General features: G+C 33.1%; 1 protein-coding gene across 16 annotated transcripts in view; it reads right to left on the bottom strand.

Moving 5' to 3' along the window:
• Window positions 1-21,552, bottom strand: part of LOC111063388 (protein cycle) — a 135,223-nt gene that overhangs the window by 20,894 nt on the left and 92,777 nt on the right. For 13 of the 16 annotated variants that reach the window (XM_039430624.1, XM_039430626.1, XM_039430628.1 and 10 more), the window contains 4 exons: window positions 20,976-21,068; window positions 19,456-19,573; window positions 17,919-18,137; window positions 10,687-10,996 (listed from right to left, as the gene is read on the bottom strand). In XM_039430624.1, coding sequence (XP_039286558.1) covers window positions 10,687-10,996; window positions 17,919-18,137; window positions 19,456-19,573; window positions 20,976-21,068 — 740 coding nt within the window. Of the gene's footprint in view, window positions 1-8,965; window positions 9,465-10,686; window positions 10,997-17,918; window positions 18,138-19,455; window positions 19,574-20,975; window positions 21,069-21,552 lie in introns of those variants that run through there. The other 3 variants (XM_039430629.1, XM_039430630.1, XM_039430627.1) reach the window with 2 other exon arrangements.

Here is a 21,552-nt window from a genome sequence, read left to right as displayed (position 1 = left end):
AGCGTGTAAGATATTGTTCTTTGTGTATTTGTGTAGTATATTGCCAAAATTCTTCTGAAGATTATAAGTTGATTTGCTCTGAAAACTGGATTTCTCATTCATAGGCGATAGATCCATTCATAGTTTATCAAGAATCTATTACGTTGGAGCCGATAACTTTCATTAGGTTAATAGGTGAAAAATGCTATCCAACCGAATTAGGAGAAATTGGTAGCACAGCAAATGTTACCCCTGTGGTGGGACCGAATTACAAAATAAATATGTCCCAAATGGTACACCATGAAATCCCTGGTTATGAAAAATTATTAGTAGGATAGATATCTTGATAGGTTATGAATGGTATACTGCTGAATGGGAAATCGGTTCAAGAGAGATCAAGTTTTAATGAATAGATATCAGTGCATATTACAAAATGGCAAACATTAAAAATGATCTGAATCTTATAGCATTCTTAACACAAAAGTTTGATGAGCTAAATGCTAAGTTTGATAAGCAAAATGCTAAGATCGATAATTTGAAACAAGATCAAAGTGCTAGGTTTGATGATATGAAGCAAGAATTTACTAGTATAAGACTAGAGCAGGTTAGTATAAACTTTCTATTGAAAGATGCACATGAAACATTGAGTGATAATCATGAAGATGAAAACAAATTGAAGCAGGATGATAGTAGTGTTGAGATACAAGATCAATTAGTTCAAGTTTCAGATAATGTAGGCCTAGTTACTGTTATTGAAAAAGTAAATCGTAGTGAGATAGTAGAATTGAGTAATGTAGTAGGTAGGGAGTTGTCTTTATTGAAAGTCAACAGTAAAGAAAGTAGTATTGCCAAATTGATAGTTAGGAAAACAGTAAGTAAAGTGAATGTTTACATGAGACAGGTTTCTGTAGAGGTTAGGAACAATGTAAACAAAATGAATCTTGCTTTGAATCAAGTTGATGAATTCAACTTTCAACTGAAAATTGAAAAGGTGTATGCAAAGCATTATCTAGTGAACATGACTGACTTTTGTAAGCAAAATGGCATTGTTGAAACAAATGAACCCATGAATAAAATCATGTTCTTGAAGAAAACAAAGCACAAAGTTTCCATTGATGTGTTAGTATTCAAAGGTTGTTTCAAGTTGCTTATTTACAAGATGATGACAGTGAATCACATGATGAAAGGGTATTCCCCAGCACACAATGATTAGGAATCCTGTGTCATGCCGGGAGTCAGAATAGCAATGACCGTAAATACTACGTATGGTAAGAGTCCATAATTGTATCTTTTTTCTTTCCTGTAGCCTATTTTTCTTGGCCCTTAATCTTTTCAAATTTCGATTCTTTCCTGTCTTTGTGTAATGTTCAGTTAATTTCTTCTATGATGCATATCTTAACCAATCTTGTCCATAGTCATTCAAATTTGTATTTTTCTGAAATAATTTTGGAAGTTAAAATTGTAGCTTATTTTCCTAATCTTTAAATTGTTGATACAACTTAACTTTTCTAAAATCTATCCATTGTAGTGTAAATAATTGTTTGCTTGTGGTATATTTTTTCATCATGTATTACATATTTTAATTATGTCTATTTTTCTTGTCAAATATCATATTAGGTAACTAGGTTTTTCAGAGCAAATTATGTCCCATGTTCTCATCTTTCATTGCATATCGTGCCATAAGCCATATGTAATTAGGTTATAGTTTTCTTCTGGGCTTTTAACCCATTTTGCATTTTATTTTTTTTTTGCTGTCCAATACTTTGGATTTTTGGTAGACAAGTAGGTGTGATTCTTTTAGAGGTGTGGGCGTGAACCACATATGGCTGGACTCGATTATCTGACCTACTTGTTTGCGATATAAAAACTTTGAGACTGCAACATCAAATGTTTGTAAAAAACTTTTGCATACTTTTGTTTTTGTGGTCCGATACTAGAGTCTGCTATCACATTGCCTTACAGACATCTAGGAACTCTCCACCCAGTCACAATAGTCAACATATTTTTTCCTTCACCAGTTGTTTTTGTGGGAGTGATAGCTCACAATTATAACAAATTAGAGTCATACTTGGAATCTACAAAATTCCATAGTAGTATATTTTATTAAATATACTTCCTTATGAAAGTTCAGTACTGACATGTAGGATAGGCTCTAATTAATCTTTCTCTTCCTTGTATTATTTAGGAAATTTATTTACCCAATTTTCTTTTTCTCTTGTTTGTATTTTTTAGGGAACTTATTTACCCATTATCCATCTTGATCGTCTTTGTATTGTAATCTTGAAATGTTTGTACTTATTATACAGTTTTCAAATTCTGAATTTATTTAAAAAATAAATGGTTCAATTTAGAACATGCTGAAATTTAATCTTATGTATAAATTCTTTTGTTATAATAATAAACTTCAAAATTTTAAAGTATTAATGAATTGTGTCATCATATATATGAGATGTATTGATGAAAGTTAACTTGAATAATAATGTTTCCATTAAATAAAAACGTCTTGTCATATTATTAATTGAAATGAGTTAAAGGTTAATATTTTTCTAAAGTTTTTGTAATTGATGTCTTTTTCTAAATTTAAAAAAAACTGTTTGTTCTATAAATTTTGATATGATTGGTTATCGTTTGAAATGGATGCTGGAGTGTATGTAGAAATTTTAGTGGGGTTTGTTGATTAGAATTTTGCTGGCATGTGATTGTTTTTTGAGATGGAAACCCATTATTGCCTAAAGAAGGAATAACAGAGGTTATGACTTAGAGAGGCAGTAATGCGATAATATTTTTTTGTGTTGATTACTTATGTTGATTGCCATAGATGCAGATGATTACTTATGAATATTGATTGCCTTTGAAGCAAAATATTATTGATGTTTTGAATGATTTCTTGTTTAATGATTGATAGTAAAGTTTTGTCATGAAATGTAGTTTGTGTTTAGAACATTGAAAAGTCGAAATAAACTATAGTATCCAACAAACGATGATTAATAATATTGAATAATTTGCTTTTTATAAAATATTTGAACAGTGAATAAATGAAAATGAAATTATTTTTTCTATTGAAATTTTGTAATTGATGTCTCCAAATTTCACAATATATGTATTGCTGACTGTATAATAAGAAGTTAACAAATTTCATTTTTATATTGATTATATACTTAGAAATAATTTTCATGTGTATTAGATTGTATTGATAACCTAATCAAAATTTTCCTTTTAGTTTATAAGCATTTTAAGATAACAGGTACAGCATGGACATTAACATTGAAATAATTATCACGTGAACCTCAAAATCGGCAACAAGTGAATGCCATGAAGAGTGTTAAGAACATTTGGGTGATTTTCGAACTAGTGTGACTCATCAATTGAATATCTACACCAATAACTACGCCAATATCTACACTGATGCCTACGCCAATATCTATGCCAATATCTACACCAACAACTACGCCAATATCTACACTGATGCCTATGCCACTACACCAATAACTACGCCAATATCTACACTGATGCCTACGCCAATATCTACACCAATAAATACGCCAATATTTACACCAATAACTACGCCACTATCTACACTGATGCCTATGCCAATATCTACACCAATGCCTGCGCCAATGCCTGTGCTGATGCCAATGCCAATATCTATGCCGATGCCTGTGCTGATGCCAATGCCAATATCTACGCCGATGCCTGCGCTGATGCCAATGCCTGTGCCAATGTTGATGCCAATGCCAACGCCAATGCCAACACCAAAGCATATGCCAATGACAATGCCAACGCTTATTGCTGACCATGTAACTCAAACTTCAACACTACCACATTACCTGGAGGTAATTGCCATCCATATTCACATTCGCAACTTTGAATTCAAAATAACAGTCACAGTATCATGAAAGAATTGATTCAAAAATCCTCTCCTAAATTATTCCTGTATGCAGAACTCTAAACCTTGAAAGCTGAAAATATCAAAAAACCAAACCTTACCTAAATTAATCCTCACCTAAGTTAATCCTGTATGCAGCGTCTATCTCTTTTCCGAAAAACAAATTACATTGTCATTTCAAGCCTGAAATGTACATTGTATAATTACAAATATGATACAAAATTTACGTGACTCTGTATCGAGTTTGGTATGCAGCCGTCTACTACAAGCATGAGGCAATGCTAACTGAGATGTCACCTGTTTCGAGTTTGATATGCATCAGTCAACTACAAGCATCAGCCCAACACTACGTGCATCCAGATCAGCCCAACACTACGAGTATTCGGATCGGCCCAACACTGATGTCATCACACTGGAGTCACACTTAACTGAAAATCATACTGAGTGCCTTAACAGACTGTTTTCCAAAATTTGCATTGATAAAATCAACCACGTCAATAGTGAAAGAAATGAAAATTTTTTGATTTATTGAAATTTTATGTGAAAATTAAATGTAACAATTCATCAATTCATAAAAAAAAATATATATATAATAATAAATTTTTATTCAACATACTAAATTTTTTTTATGCAATAAAAATTGAATTTTTCTATCTATTAAATTTATGTGCAATTTCAAAAACTATTCTTTGTATATTAAACTTTCTGTTGAGATATTTTCCTTCAAATTATAAAGCTAAATCAAAAGTAATTTTGATATTCTATTCTTTGAAATATTGTTTGGAAACATATAACAAATGCTATTGATGAATTTTTATAATAATTTTCAATATTATAGGATGACATGTAATGTTTTTATAGAAAAAATTGTTACTGTTCTCGAATTTACAATTCAACAATTTCCATTTGGGTCAATGTAATTTTTTTTCTTTAAATTTTCAAACAGTAAAATTTTTTATGTCAAGAGGGGGGTATTTGTAATATTACATTTTTTCTCGATTGGAATCGAATCTTCAATTCGAGATCTATAAAACTTTATAGAAAATATCAGAGTAATCGATATACGGACAACTTTTCGACTGAGAATTTATCGTAAATGATTGTGTTGCATGTTCCATGGTGTCACCGAGGCTGAGTTGACAGAATTAACAGATAAATGGATTATTTAAATAGAGATGATATATATAAAATTTAAAATAATAGTTTCAAAATAAAGTTTTATTGAGAACAAATATAAAATGTGAATTCTAAACTTGTAATTTATAAATTTTTGGTGACGTGTCCATGACGTAGACACTGATTTTGAGATGTGGTTTTTGTTCTGACGAGGAGGCTAGCTCCTTCTCTAAAAATGATGGCTGGCAGCGTGTGTTCTAATTTTGTGCTCTCTGAATATTTTTCTGTTTAAGTGAATTATTAATGTTTTAAATTGAGTTTTGAACAGTTTATAGTGTTCTATTTTGTCTATAATTAATTGATTTGTGTGTCTACAAGCCTATAGCCATTGTTTTTTCAACTATAAGTGGATAAGTATTTAGCTCCTAATGATTTTAGATGCTTAAGCGTGTAAGATATTGTTCTTTGTGTATTTGTGTAGTATATTGCCAAAATTCTTCTGAAGATTATAAGTTGATTTGCTCTGAAAACTGGATTTCTCATTCATAGGCGATAGATCCATTCATAGTTTATCAAGAATCTATTACGTTGGAGCCGATAACATTCATTAGGTTAATAGGTGAAAAATGCTATCCAACCGAATTAGGAGAAATTGGTAGCACAGCATATTCAATCATCTGTTTTTAACAAATACGTTTCATGAATTGCCAATAGGTGATGAAAACCTCGGTTGGTGGCAATGACGCAATCTAGCTGGCTGGCCACTGCGCACACATTTCATGGCCCCTACCGTTTCATCTAAATACTGTGCACTCCCCTTATCATTGAGAAACTGGAAAATATTGGAAAAAATTATTCACCTCATGAAAGAGAGTTGTTGATATTGCATTAATTAATTACTGAAGAATAACAGACTAATTTACTTTTTTTAAATTTAGCTTAACTTATATTCATCCAAAAATGGAAGATGGAAAGAATATGGAATTCTCTGTGTAATTCATCGTACATCGCATATTTCCTGGACCATCTATTGACAATCAACAACTATGAAAACATTAAATTTCATGATTCACCAAATAAAGTCAAGTGTTATGAGATACATTGACTTTTTGGCGGTACGAAGTTCGCCGGGTAAGCTAGAATTCAATAAATTCAATTATTATGTATGCAGATGACTTGGTAATTATTCAGAGAAATGAAGATTTCCCAAAAAATCTGTTTTCATGTTGAACAGAGTTCTAGAGATTAAATTTTGGAAACATCAATTATTAAAGACTTACGTTACATGCTCTAAAGACATTGCTTTGTTTCGAATAATTGTGCTGTCTTCGGTGTTCAGAATTAATTGATTTTTAGTAAATTATTTATTTTGCAGTTGGAAAATTATCTACCTATATAAATAAAATGCCACATTGTGCATCCAGCTGAAGTTTGTCATGAGATGCATTAAACTATTTGGCGGTACGAAGTTCGCCGGGCCAGCTAGGGTTGTGCTACAACAGATTTATCAAGGTTATTGTTGAACAAAAATAGAAAATGCTTTTCGTATTGGAAAAGAATTTGGTGCTCAACATTATTTGGTGTAGCCAAACGAAAAATGAACAGCAAGAAAATGGTATATACGGTATTGGAATGAAAAATGAAGTGCTCTGAATATTTTCATTCCATTTTTAATAAATAGGCTATTGTATCAAACTTTATAGTTACCGGTAAACCGGGGTGACTTTGTCCCACTTTTGGGGAGTTAAGATTTTAAACAGCTTACAATTAATACTCAAGTTGAAACAAATCTCTTGCAATAAGTTATTAGCCTACTTTCCTTGCCGTATTACCATAGGTACTGTAGGGAAAGTATTGCTTTCCGAAAAAAATAAGGTACCACAATTTCTGAATTTCTATACGTTTCAAGCTCCCCTGAGTCCAAAAAAGTGGTTTTTGGGTATTGGTCTGTGTGTGTGTGTGTGTGTGTGTGTGTGTGTGTGTGTGTGTGTGTGTGTGTGTGTGTGTGTGTGTATTAGTGTATGTGCGTCTGTGTACACGATATCACTCATCTCCCAATTAACGGAATGACTTGAAATTTGGAACTTAAGGTCCTTACACTATAAGGATCTGACACGAACATTTTCGATCAAATGCAATTCAAGATGGCGGCTAAAATGGCGAAAATGTTGTCAAAAACAGGGGTTTTTCGCGATTTTCTCGAAAACGGCTTCAACGATTTTGATCAAATTCATACCTAGAAAAGTCATTGATAAGCTCTTTCAACTGCTACAAGTCTCATATCTGTAAAAATTTCAGGAGCACTGCACCATCTATGCAAAATTTGATTTTAGATTCTCAATTATCAGGCTTCAAATACAATTTAAACAAAAAAATTCAAGTGGAAAAGATTGATCATAAAAATCTCTACAATTAATGTTCAGTAGCATTTTCACCTAAAATTGAAAATAAGTTCAAAATTCGAGAAAATAAGATTATTCAATTGCAAACTGTTGGCAACTGTTGATTCTATTAAATCATTCACTATGAAGAGATAGCAGACTTCGTGTGTCTGCAGCGCTATTGTCCTGTCACCAGCTGGCTCAGATCTCAGAAAAGTAGACTTGAGATGCGCGGGAACACTAGCGTCAGTTGATCAATTTTCATAACGGCAAGGAAAGTTGTCTGAGTGCACCACAGCAGAGTTTTTTTATTGTACTCTGCAATGTTTTGAAGTGTAGGCTATTTCTCATTATAAAAAGTTAATATTTTTCTTAACTTTGACAACGATATTTTGTTTTTGAAAATAACAGACAATGTCAATCAGGGGTTGGGGTGACTTTTGTCTCACTTTGAAAAATATATTTGGAAAAAAGTTAATTTTCAAGAGTTAGACAGAGTGAAACAAACTGTTAACCTTCACAATGGATAATGACATTCAAAACGAATGAAATCCACTTCAAAAAGTCACAAATTATTTATTGAAAAATATTAAATTTAAGTCTCTGCTAAAAATCGTTTGTAGTGTTGAGGCATGTTGGCTCCAGCTGCAGAATCAGTAGAAAATATATATTGAAAACGTTTTAATTTTAAGCAAGGTAAATATTTTGCTTTTGAGATAGAATACATTTATCATATTTTGAATTGTATTTGCATCATATCTTGTATAATATCACAATTTTTATACTAGGACAAAGTCACCCAAAGTTTAACCTAAAAATGACCTTGTTGTATTTAACTAGTAACAGAACCCTAACCAGTTCAACTATGGATATTATGGATATACCAATTTAAATCAGTGGCGTATATAGAAAAATATTTTGGGGGGCTGATATGGAATACCCCCAGTAGAAGGGGGGTCCGGGGACACTCCCCCGGGAAAATTTTGCCAATTTAAGTCTTAAAAACACAGGTTTTTGGCATGTGTAAACGCTAAAATGGAAAGAATGAAAATCATTCTTTCGGAGAGATTTTTTAGTTTTTCATGGCGAGTTTCCTTCTTTTCGAGCAGGTTTCACTTTTCCATTTTAGCGTTATTATGTTTATATGGAAGGACCTGTATCCTTTGTATATTATTTTTGTATAAAATTAAAATTCAAAACTTAAGTGTCTGCTAGTTTGGTAGTTTTCAGTTGTTAAAATAGAAAATAATAGAGGCTATAAAGTCCTATTTTTAAAATCTTTGGTTTAAAATAGTTGTTATACAAATAAATATATTGTCCTACGTATCTAAAACACAACACACCACAATATTATAAGTTTGAAACTAATAAATGTTGACTATATACTATATTTATTTTAGCAATTGAACTGTTATTTTAGTTTTTTTTATTTTACCTTAATGAAATCAGAAATAGTAATTTCAGTATGCACACAATTCAAATATTTATATCGTTAAAAAACTAAAATCTCAAACAGCCCTCCAAGCTACAATAACCAGTTATTGTACTATTGTAGGCCTACTTTATGAACTGTTACAAGGGAAGAAAATGAAATATAGCTAAAAGTATTCATGAAACACTGTTTATTGTCATTTTACAAAACAAAATCCAAATTTCTAGACTTCAGTGAAAATTGTTTTAAAACTTCCTCATCAGTTATGGTAATGTCTCAATGAATAGATAAAAGTGCAAGACCATTCAACCTGTTTTCCGAAGTTGTGTTTCTCAGGGTACCGTACATTTTAAGTCTTCGGAGAGATGAAAAGCTCCTTTCTGCAGAAGCCACTGAAACGGGTAAAACCGCTAACAATTTCAAAATATTATTAAACATGTTTGGGAAATAGTCTTTATCACATTTTTCAAGAGCAGAAATTGCAGTTTTTGGCAAACTTTCTTTTTCTTCACGATTCCACTTTTGTTTCCACAGTAGAAATTCACTTCGTACCTCATCTCTGAAAGATAGATCTTTTTCATAAAACGTCAGGGCAGGTTCCCTATTATTCCCTATTATTAGCTTATTCCCTTTATTTGCATGCTTACAAAATATTAGTAATTTCAAACCTCTGAAAAAAATAAATATTGAATATTGTTAGGTATCATAATGTATTCTTAAAATTCCACTATAAACTATAATACTAATGTAGTCGAAAGTATAGAAGCACAGCTTATTGAAAATAAAAATAAATTATCGTAAAGTTATAATATTTTTTTTTGTGTTTCAAATTTCGGGGGGGGGGGGGGGGCTCGAGCCCCCTGAGACCCCCCCTTATATACGCCCTTGATTTAAATATAATAGAAAGGCAAAAATAAAATGTACTCGCCGACTTTTAAAAATAAGTTTTCTAATACAAAGTTTTCCGACAACAAAATCACAAGATGAAGCAAGCAGTTAGGTTTTATGTCGTTCAATTATGTCACCCATAGAACTCTGTCGAATGAAGTCACAGGTTTCATAATTGATATAGTGAGGTCCACATTGAAATGAAAGTGGAGAAAGATAGAAAAACAGCTTTGTCGATTCTCTGCCTTCTATAGAAGATAGCCTGATACCGCTGATCTCATGTAATTATTAAAACTATTCATTCTTGTTTTTAATAATCAATTATTTATTTTATTTATCAAGAAAAACTATTTTTCAATGATGAAATAATAAGTTATAATAATTGAGATTAAATATTTCGTTAATTAATTATACTCCTACATTGTTGAAAAACGACCTGGCATCGTTGCAGAGGTGGAAAACGATATAGCGCTATCAGCTTTGTCGAATGATAGACAAGGTGGAACACAAACAAATATAGTGAGGTCCACGTTATAATGGCAGTGAAGAAAGATAGGCGAACAACGTTGCCGAACCTCTGTCTTGTCAATGCCTTCTATAAACGGTAGCTGATACAGGTTTATTGATGTAATGTCAACTGTTCATTCTTGTTTAAAATATTCAATTATATTTTATTAAGCAAGAAATTATATTTGTTTAATAATTCCATGATGAAATTTCATAATTGAGATGAAATATTTTTCCAATTAATTATTAATTCCACACTGTTAGAAGACGATCTGGCAACAGAGCAAAGCGAGAAATAGATAGCGCTATCTGCTGCTTTGTTGACTGATATACAAGGATAGCAATACCATTGCTAATCAAACACTGCCAATATAACGTGGACCTCACTAAAGGGAATAACATGTTAATCAAATACTGCCATTAAACGTGGACCTCAGTATAGAGAAAATTCTATCAAATAGAAGTATTATTCTATAAAAGTGTACAGAGCAGCTCACCGCTGGTCAACAAAGAGGAACTTGCCATCCATGGCGTGGCGACTGATGAACTGAATGGTGCGCAGCTTGGGCCGACTGGGCGATGAGTCATGCGGCGGGGCATGCGAGGGGGTATGCCTCACCTGCAGTGGGGGCAGCAGCCGACCGACGGCCACCAGACAGGACAGGTTGCATCCATCTCCGTCTGCCTCACTCTCTGCCTCACACTCGCTGCTGCCTGCTGCCTGCTCCTGGCCCATGCCTCCTGACTTGGTCGGAGCCCATGACTTCAGGTAACCCGTGCACTGTACCACGCTGAACTGTTTCTTGTCTGTCAACCAACCAAATGTCGAGATTAGATTCAAATCAGAAACAAAGATTTTAAAAACTGACCACCACTGATTTTCTACAAAAAGCAAACAAAATAAAAAAATACCTGGATCAATTTCAATTTGCAAGTCGCTATTTCAATGACCGGCAAGGAACCGGCAGGTGTGCCTGTGCCTATGCCTATACCGTGCAAGTCAGATGCAGATGATGATGATGAATTCATTTTATTGTTTGATTCTGTTATCCAACATAGTAACACATCATAACACATAATATAAAGCTAGAAAACCTTTGCAATGGCAGCATTGTCATGTTAGAGATTGTGGATTATCTCATTTTTAACATTATAATGCACAATAAAATTCATTTTTAAAAAAAGCTTATCATACCACATACCGACGATAGCCTCAACATCTTAGCTCCATGGTCATCAAGCATCATGATAATAATTAAAAATATTTTATGCAAGGGTATTTGAAAGTCTGATAAAATATTTATACCACCACACATTTATTTTATTATAGCTATATTTATTTTGATAATTTGATTAATCATATTCTTAAATGGACTATCTATTCAGATTAATATAGAGAATAGTTGATTCATAATACATCCTAGGTTGTACCATGTGTTGAAGCATTTATAAGTAATAAATTATTTCGATCATTTTTCTTTTCATTTCATTAACATTAATTTATTGCTATAAGTTTCATCTAAGTAGAAAACATTTTTTACTGTATAATAATCTCTTTTACACATTGAGTATTCGATGATATTTATCGTTTTATTCATTCCAGAAAAATAATCACCCATTATGTTCTTCAAGTTTTCGAACTGTTTAAGAGTCATTGAAATTTGAGTGGAATGTGCTCTGCATCTCTCTCTTTTACTCCATTTATGACAAAATTGTTCAGTAAACTTTTTTCCTATCGACCTTGATTTTCGTGATATATCGATTTTTCGATATTTTTGGAATATGCCTTATTCCGGTCATTAAATACTCAATAACTCGAAAACTACTGGTTGAATTTCAATTTAAATGATATTGTTGGAAAGGGAAAAAACATTTCAAACAAGATTTACCTATGTAATTTAATTTGTTGTGAGATATTTTGTAGTTTTTTATTATTGCTTGAACCTGAAAAAATGCTATTCTTCAAATTCAAAGTGAAATTTCAAACTGCTTTTACTTTCCTTGCTCTTCCAAAAAAATTAAGGTACCCTAATTTCAAGTTTTCTATACGTTTCAAGGTCCCCTGAGTCCAAAAACATGATTTTTGGGTGTTGGTCTGTGTGTGTGTGTGTGTGTGTTGTGTGTGTGTGTGTTTGTGTGTGTGTATGTGTGTATGTCTGTGAACACGATAACACCATTCCTAATCAACCGATCGACCCTGAGTCCAAAAACATGATTTTTGGGTGTTGGTCTGTGTGTGTGTGTGTGTGTGTGTGTGTGTGTGTGTGGTGTGTGTGTGTGTGTGTGGTGTGTGTGTGTGTGTGTGTGTGTGTGTGTGTGTGTGTGTGTGTGTGTGTGTGTGTGTGTGTTTGTGTGTGTGTATGTGTGTATGTCTGTGAACACGATAACTCCATTCCTAATCAACTGATTGACTTGAAATTTTAAACTTAAGGTCCTTATACCATGAGGATCTGACAATAAGAAATTCAATAAAATTGAATTCAAAATGGCGGATAATTACTAAAAAACCACGTTTTTCACGGTTTTCTCGAAAACGGCTCTAACGATTTTCTTCAAATTTATAACATGGATAGCTATTTATAAGCCCCATCAACTGACATGAGTCTCATTTCTGGGAAAATTCCAGGAGCTCCGTAATATTCTTGTGAAAAATGGCGGATAATCACTAAAAAACCATGTTATTCACGGTTTTCTCGAAAACGGCTCTAACGATTTTCTTTAAATTCATACCATGGATAGCTATTTATAAGCCCTATCAACTGACATGAGTCTCATTTCTGAGAAAATTGCAGGAGCTCCGTAATATACTTGAGAAAAATGGCGGATAATTACTAAAAAAAACATATTTTTCACGATTTTCTCAAAATAACTTGACCGATTTTTTTTCAAATTCATATTCTGTATAGTTATTTATCAGCTCTATTAACTGGCGTGAGTCTTCTTTCTGGGATACTGATGGGGGGACCACCCCATCTTTGAGAAATGGACTTTGTAACCTCCTTCTCGTGCATGAGGTAGGTAGGTAGAGCAGTTCATAAAAAGAACACAGTCGAGATATTTCATCTGTAGAACAGCTGTTTTGACGACTTTAATAAAATGACGACTAAAAAAAATCATCGAATTTCACAATTTACACAAAGGAAAAAGTACTCTGAAAACAATTATATATACACATATACAAAAGTCTGATCGTAGTTTCAATTATGAGCAAGGAAAGTTGTGTGAGGTTACCACACCAGATTTTTTCTCGGGTTTTCTCCGGGTGATTATAGTGGTTTTAATAACTCAAAAACTTTTCCATTTCATAAGCTTTTGAATGAGTCTAAATTCGAAAAGGTAAGTTCCATGATAAAGTGTTCAATACTGCTAATATGTGGAATGAGCACCTTCAAAATGAGGAAATTCACAAACAGCATGCATCAAGTGATGATCCTAAGGGTGAAATCACCTGATTATTGCATTATTTTCTGTAGCATATAGCCTAAATCTATAGGTACTTATAAAATTCTTATCTCACTGATCACGATTTCTGGAAAACTACAGGATGGATTGCAACAAAACTTGGAATATAGCTTTCTTATACTAAGGTGCTCACTAAGTAATATTTTGGCGATATTTCAACTCTAAGGGTGGTTTTTAATGGTTTAAAGTTCGTCTTTTAGCATGTATATTCTTCTTCTCCTAATCTCTTAATATTATTATTGAAATGTCCATATCATATGTTACTATAGAACGATTATCTACAGCTGGTACCAATCAACTACGGTACACTAACGTCAACTTCAAACCACCGTTTTAATACCAGTACACAATTGATCACAGGGTGACATGTTTATAATACAGCTGGTAACTTTAGATGCTAAATTATAAGTAGCCAATCGGCCGAAAATTTCAAAACATATGTCTGTGAAATGGATAAAAAAAATAGTTATTAGCCCCTCCATTAAAGTTTCTGGTCAGAAACCATCCCCGCAATATTCACACAACATATTCCCAAAGTTTCATGCCGTTCTGTCAAGTAGTTTTCGATTCTATAGGGAACAAACAAACAAATAAACACACAAACTAACAAACATACATTCATTTTTATTTTTCTTTATTACAAGTAGCCCTATACATCAAGGAGGGGATGAGCTACTATGCAACGAAGCGACTGGCAGAGAATAGAAGAGAGTGGAGGGCTGCTGCCATATAGAAGGACCTGCTTACGAGCAGAAAACTACAGACAGACAGTAGCCCTATACAGAAAAGAGATAAATAAAAATGAATGTCTGTTTGTGTGTTTATTAGTGTGTGTTTATATAGAGATATGCATAACAATTCGTTGACTGTCAGTATTCCTCATTAATAGCATCAATGCTCCCCATTCGAACAATTTTGACACATTGATGTGAATCTTACTATAATTTGGTTACTTCAGATCAGATGACGAAGAATGTTGATGATCGCTACTGTTTCAATTTCAAAAGTGTTTGACATTTTTACTTTTGATGCCAGCTGTTATTATTATGTGAAATAAGCTCTCATTGAATGAAATCATAATCATTGAAGTCAATTATACTAAGAAAGCAATTTCTGTTTGAATATGTGTGTTTGTGGCTATGTATGTATGTCGGACAGATCTCGAAAACAGCTTGATAGAAATGCGACTAATTTCTTCAGCTTCTGTTGTATTGGTTCCTTTGTTGCTCTGTGTTTGTATGCAGCCATGGCCTTGAGAGAGCCAGTTGCACTGTCTGTTAATTCATAATCCGGACTAAATACCACGAGAACCAATGAGAGAAGCCTTCTATTATAAAAAACCCTGCTCTGATTAATTCTCATGGAATTTAATCCTGATTGAAATTGAACAGGCTTTTGTGCTACCTGGGCCTGATATTTTCATGTCTTAAAATCAGCTAAAAACTAAATTGGAAAAAAAACATAATATCTCATCAGCTGCTCCTATTTCCTTTCATGATGTCATTGCATGGCACAAGACAAACCTATTGATAATAATAGATCACAAGTAATTACTAAAGTTGCCAATTCAGATAGAAATTAAATTGAGTTACATATTAGTTTACATCCAAATTTTCATCCCTAAGTTTTTGATTCTAAGCCAAGATCAAAGAGAGAAATCATATAATGGTAGTCAATAATCAAAGTGATTGAATACACTGTATTCAGATGTATGCAAATTTACATTAAAATGATCCCACTTCAATATTCATTATAGTAAAGTTTAGGACATGAGAAATCAGCCACAAAATGTTATACTAACTATTATGAATGAACTCTTATGTATGAATGGACTTCCATGGAAGAGAGAATTAGTGGATTGGCTGCTTTTACACTTTTGGATAAGTGAAACGAAAAGTAAGCGACAGGCTATGCCAAAAATTCAGAATAAGCAAGAGATCCATGGATAGGCTACCAGAGTCATCAAATTCCGAATCAACTCAATTCGGAATTTAATGCTCAATTGCATCAAGCAAAAACAAAAATAAGATGATGACTGGTAATTTGATAACTGTCAACGGGAAATAATAATTATTACCAATGAATAAAGTCGAGGTCGTCTCTTAAACCCCGCCCAATATTCTACAAAATTCACTGCAATTAGAGTACTCTTCTAAAGAGCACTTCCAACACATGTATCAATTATTTGAATGATTTGACTCAATAATGTTCATGCCAAGTTGTGGCGTAAACTCAAAAACGATTATAAGAATTCTGGTAGGATTTAGATTATAAATGTTTCACAAAAATAATTTCATCTTTTAATTCCCGTAGCGAAGCAAGGGTGCCATGCTAGTCCTATATAAAATATCAATCATACTCTTACAAGATCCAACAAAGATTATTCATAGAATAATAATTCAAAGTGGATGAATGACAGAATTAAAAAAGCTGATGTCAATCATTCAGATGATAATCAAGTTACATGTCATGCTCACTGCTTACATGAATTCAAAATAGCCTCCATTTCTGTTTGTGTAATTTCTGCTGCCATTCATCAAGCTTCGAGTTGCCCATCTCACTTCATTAGGCCGTCTCTTCATTATACTTTAAATTTCAATCGAATTTTGAGAATCAGTTCCTCCCAGTTCTCTACAGGTTCTCTGTAAACTTAATACTTTTCACTAGCCCCCAAAAATATAAGTCTATTGGAGTAAGATCAGGTGAGCGTGATGGCCAACTTACGGGTCCACCTCGGCCAATCCACCGCCCAGCATAATTGTTATCAAACCACCCACGGATGTTCCTAGCATAATGAGGGAGGCAGCCATCCAACTGGAGCCACATATTCTGCCTCAAATTGAGAGGCATGTCTTCCATCAATTCGTGAAGCTCATTGGCCAGAAAGTCTATGAATACTTCACCATTCATTCTTGCAGGGGCAAATGAAAGGTCTATGTATGTGGAAAAGTTATTGTAGAAATTTACAGCACCAGTTCTTGTGAACGTACTTTTATCTGTGATCTGTCCATAAAATGTTTGAAATACAATCTTGTGCTAATATCCAACGGCAAAACTGCATCCTTTAAACAGTAACAGGTTCATTCAACTCTTGAACTGGGGTATCATGAAATGGTCGAAAGTTATTGTTCTTAACTACTCTTTGAACTATCATTCTTGAAACATCCAACATCCCAGCTGCCCGCCGGATGCTGGATCGAGGATTCTGCTCAAAATACTCTAGAATAAGATTCTCAAAAGCTTCAGTAATTTAGACGGGCCTTTCGTACCTTGAAACTGATTCTAGACCCTTACCATCTGTCATTCTTAAAAACATGTTATGAGGTGGGTGTTTTCGGTCAGGAAAACGTCTCCTGTATACTCTCTCTGACTCTCTTGAATTGCATCCACACTCTCCATACACCATCAATAACATGTTCAAGTACTCAATCAAGGTAAATTCCATGATAATGAACGCAAACACTTCTCTACTAGCCAAAGTTGATACATATCATGCCAATTAACTGGAAATCACACTGAAAACTAGACTGAAAATAGGCTGAAACATACACTTCTTGTTATTTTATTCAGGATTTATGGTACAGGAAATAATGCAAGTTATTTAAAAAGTCTTATCATTGTAGAATGTTGAAATTATGATGAAAACTTATGAATATTGTCACAGATTAATCAGGTGATTTCACCCAAGGATCACGACTTGATGCATATGCTATTTGTGAATTTCCTCATTTTGAAGGTGTTCATTCCAGATATTAGCAGTTTTAAACACTTTATCATGGAACTTACCTTCTCGAATTTATACCCATTCGAAAGCTCATGAAATGGAGAAGTTTTTGAAATATTGAAACTACTATAATCACCCGGAGAAAAACCGAGAAAAAACGGGTTGAAATTTTACTTTGTGAATTGAAGAATAGCATTTTTCCAGGTTTAAGTAATGATAAAAGACTACAAAATATCTTACAACTAAATAAAGTTACATTAATATTGTTTGAAATGTTTTTCCCTTTCCAACAATACCCTTGAAATTGAAATTTGACCAGTAGTTTTCGAGTTATTGAGTATTTAATGACCGGAAGTAGGCATATTCTGAAAATATTGAAAAATCTATACATCTAGAAAACTAAAATCGATAGGAAAAAAGTTTACTGAACATTTTTTGTCGGAAATGTTGAGTAGAATCTATGGTCAACGGCTGTTACAACCTTGGTGGGACACTCTGTATATCGTAAAGTGTGTAGCAAAAGACTGATTAGTCGGTACTGACCGGCATGAGTTTGCTTTTTTCTGCGATGGCAGCCGCCTCCCGACGAACTGCTGTCTATCTGTTCCTCCTTGATGCTACCGCCACCACCGCCTCCGCCTCCACCTCCACCACTTCCGCCACTCGATGATTTGCACTTCATGCGGCAGAAGAACGAACGCCGAGCGCCGGGACAGAGCCGCGACACACCTTGTGGAACGTCTGTCTTCACTGGCAGCATTGCTGTGCCAAAGCAATACGTAAATCACACAAATATTGAAGAATTGATGAAGTTCTTAAATGAATCAATATTTTCATATTATTATAACATTTTTCATAGTAGGCTTCTATTTTTCAATTTATTCTTCATTCATTATTTATACAATAATTACATTATCAAAATTATAGAGAAAAATCAGGTATAACCTTGTGCTATTCCTCTCCCAAATTTAGATAACACATAGGTCAAGTCTTGTAGTTCTTCAATTCACAAAATTTTCAGTCCTCAAGTATATTCGCAAAGTAGATTTTCTCTGTAACTTATTATGCGAAAATTCTGTTTGAATTTGAAATTATTATCTTCTATTAAAATTATTATTGATAATTTTTTAATACTCTCAATAAATTCATTTTAGAGTTAAATTACAGATAGTTTACTGAGTTGTAAGTTGTCCTGTGTTCGATTTTAACTAGAAGCATTGCTTTCAGTGGGGAAGAAAAACACTAAAAATTATTGTTCTAAATCTTCTGTACATGGGTTTTTCCTTCAGTTTAATTTGACAGTAATTATTGCTTAAATTTCCTCTATGAATTGATTTTCGAGTAATGTGCTATGTCGTAGTTTATTCATTGGTTCGATTTCCTTGGAAGCATTTCTTTCAGCTGTTGGGAGAGAAAATGGAGAGATACAGTATATTGTATTTAGAAGTTCGCTACACTATGAAGTTCTTTGTAAATAATCATGTATGTTTCTTTATCTAATGTAAAAGGACAATGGTTTCCTTTCTGAATGTATTTAAAAAAGTTGAGTAGTGAATAAAATTCATAAATGAAGGAAGGATTATCATTATCATCATTGGTCTATACTCGCAGATAAATTATTACTTCATAGATCTGATAACCTACGGTAATCTTATACATATAGATTGTATAATATACATTAGATGTATATTCAATACACATATAGATTGTATAATATATATTATAGCTCATTTATTGAGTATAATACATTCAGGTTTTTTTTAATGATGCCCACATAAAGACTTTTGCCTATGCATAGGTAATGGGAAGTGCGTTCATGATTTGATGAGATAATCAAACGTTCATGCCACCTGCAGGATTTGAACCCACGACGAACCAGGCGGTGCTAGGAGACTGAAGTTTGTAACTCTTCTTTTACTACTAGACAACCCGGCCGGTTTTCTATGAATAACTTGATAATATTGTGTATTAGAAGATACAATTCAGGTTTGGATAAAAATATGAAAAAAAACCTAGAATTTAATACAATTTGATGATTTTCTGTCTATTGAAAAAGTATAATGCTGAATAATATGCTCACTCTTTGCATCTATGAGTCGCTCACGTGGACTGAGATCGGATGCGGACAACTGCTCCTTCACTTTTGCCACATCCTTCGGATGGAGAATATCGAACCAACTCTGGCCCAACAGATCACCCTGCAAAAATGCAATATCAATAACCATTTACAATTTTCAACCTCAGGTAGGCTACTGATTCACTTAGGCAGTGATCAGTGAAATAATAATAGAAACACATTAAACAGTGTTGCCTAATTTTATGTGCTAAAGTGAAAAATCGAACATAGCTATATGAAATTAATATATAAAATCTATATACAGAGTGTTTACCAATACTCTAGGTCTAGGGCATTGTTCCTGGGTGAAAAACATATCGAAATATCATATTTAAATTGTCCGGAAGTCTTCAGTTACTCATACAGCGGCCATTTTGCTTTTTTCACTTATTATTTATTTTCCAAATAATGGTTAAACATACGAAATTGAAACTTTGCACAATCATTTATAACAACTAGACAAAGCTAGAAAAAAATATGATAATTTTTCAAATTCATAAAACGAAATGGCGGCAATTTAAAACTTTGTTTCTCGAATAACTCAAAAACCGTTGGTTTTACAAACAAATTACAGGAATAACTTTTTTTAGTAAATTCAATTATCTATAGATTGATACCAGATTTTTTAATATCGGAACAATATTAACTGAGATATGGCAGCCTCAGTGATAGGTGACCACTGAAAGTTTGTTGCAGTGCAAACCAATGCATGCCAGTAGAGTCGACTTGAATGATGCAACAATCTCTATCTGCATTGCATGTTAATATTTAGCAATTTTAGGTCATTTCAAACAATAAAATAGCGTTACAAAACCCTCTAAAGGTGGGTCACCAACCACTAATGCTGTCATATAATTGAATTTGTCATATCTATTGGTCCAATCTCAAAAACTCTGGTGCCATTTCATAGGAAATAAAATTTACTAAAAGAAGTTATTCTTGTTAAGTTTTTGTAAAGCAATCGGTTTCTGAGTTATTTATAAAACAAAATTTAAAATTGCCGCCAATTTGTTTTATGAATTTGAAAGATTATCATAATTTTTTTGTAGCTTTGTCTAGTTGTTATAAATGATTGTGCAAAGTTTCAATTTTGTATGTTTACCATTATTTCGAAAAAAAAATAACAAGTGAAAAAACAAAATGGCCGCTGTGTGAGTAACTGAAGACTTCCGGAAAATTTTAATATGATATTTAGATATGTTTGTTACCCAGGAACAATGCCCTAGAGTATTGGTAGGCAGTTCATAAACACTCTGTATATCTACCATGTTATTGTTGAAGAAATGAATCATAAACAGTTATTTGTATATCTAGAGTAAAAAACACTGTTTTTTCTCCCTGAGGGAAAAGTTTGAAGCCCGAGGCGAAGCCGAGGGCAACGATTTCCCTGAGGGAGAAGAAACATTTTTCTACTCTGAACCTCCAATGATTTTGAAAAGAGGTCACGAAGTGAAAAGCTTGAAGTTAGATAAGCTGATTGTTACCTGAGAATAATGCAGCACTTGAGAGACAGATTCTGAAACGTACAAGATTCTGCCTCTGTCACAACCAACAACGAAGAGGAAGCCCTCAGCTGCCTGAAAACAAATGAAACTAAATTAAAAAAATATATAGATTTATTTCATCAATGGCGAGTAGGCTATGCGAAAGCAATAATGCATTTAAAATAGTCTATTTAATCAATGAATAATGTGTTATAATAATCATAATATTATGTAGATTATGAGCTTCAAACGAAATTATAAGTATGTGGATTTGAAATTCACTTTTTGATTGGATATTGACCTGATGAGTGTATGCCAATAACCTATAGAGCCTAGAGCAAGGAGTCTGTGAGTATATACCGTCACCGTAAAATTTTCCATGAATTCGTATTTAAAAGATATTGACACAATGATAAACATGCAGTCTTTCTCATGAAAAATCTACTATTCATATCCTTGTAAAGGTACCGTATATTGTCCAATGGATCAATACTGTATTGAAATCTGCACATTATTTATCACTCAATGATGTGAATTATGTTCTACACAATGAAATTAAGTAACAGTATAATAATTG

The sequence above is a fragment of the Nilaparvata lugens genome, chromosome 6 (assembly GCF_014356525.2).
Source record: "Nilaparvata lugens isolate BPH chromosome 6, ASM1435652v1, whole genome shotgun sequence".
In the NCBI taxonomy this organism is placed as follows: Eukaryota; Metazoa; Arthropoda; class Insecta; order Hemiptera; family Delphacidae; genus Nilaparvata; species Nilaparvata lugens.
The sequence above is the reverse complement of the archived record's forward strand: the minus strand, read 5'-3'. Positions and strand labels throughout refer to the sequence as shown.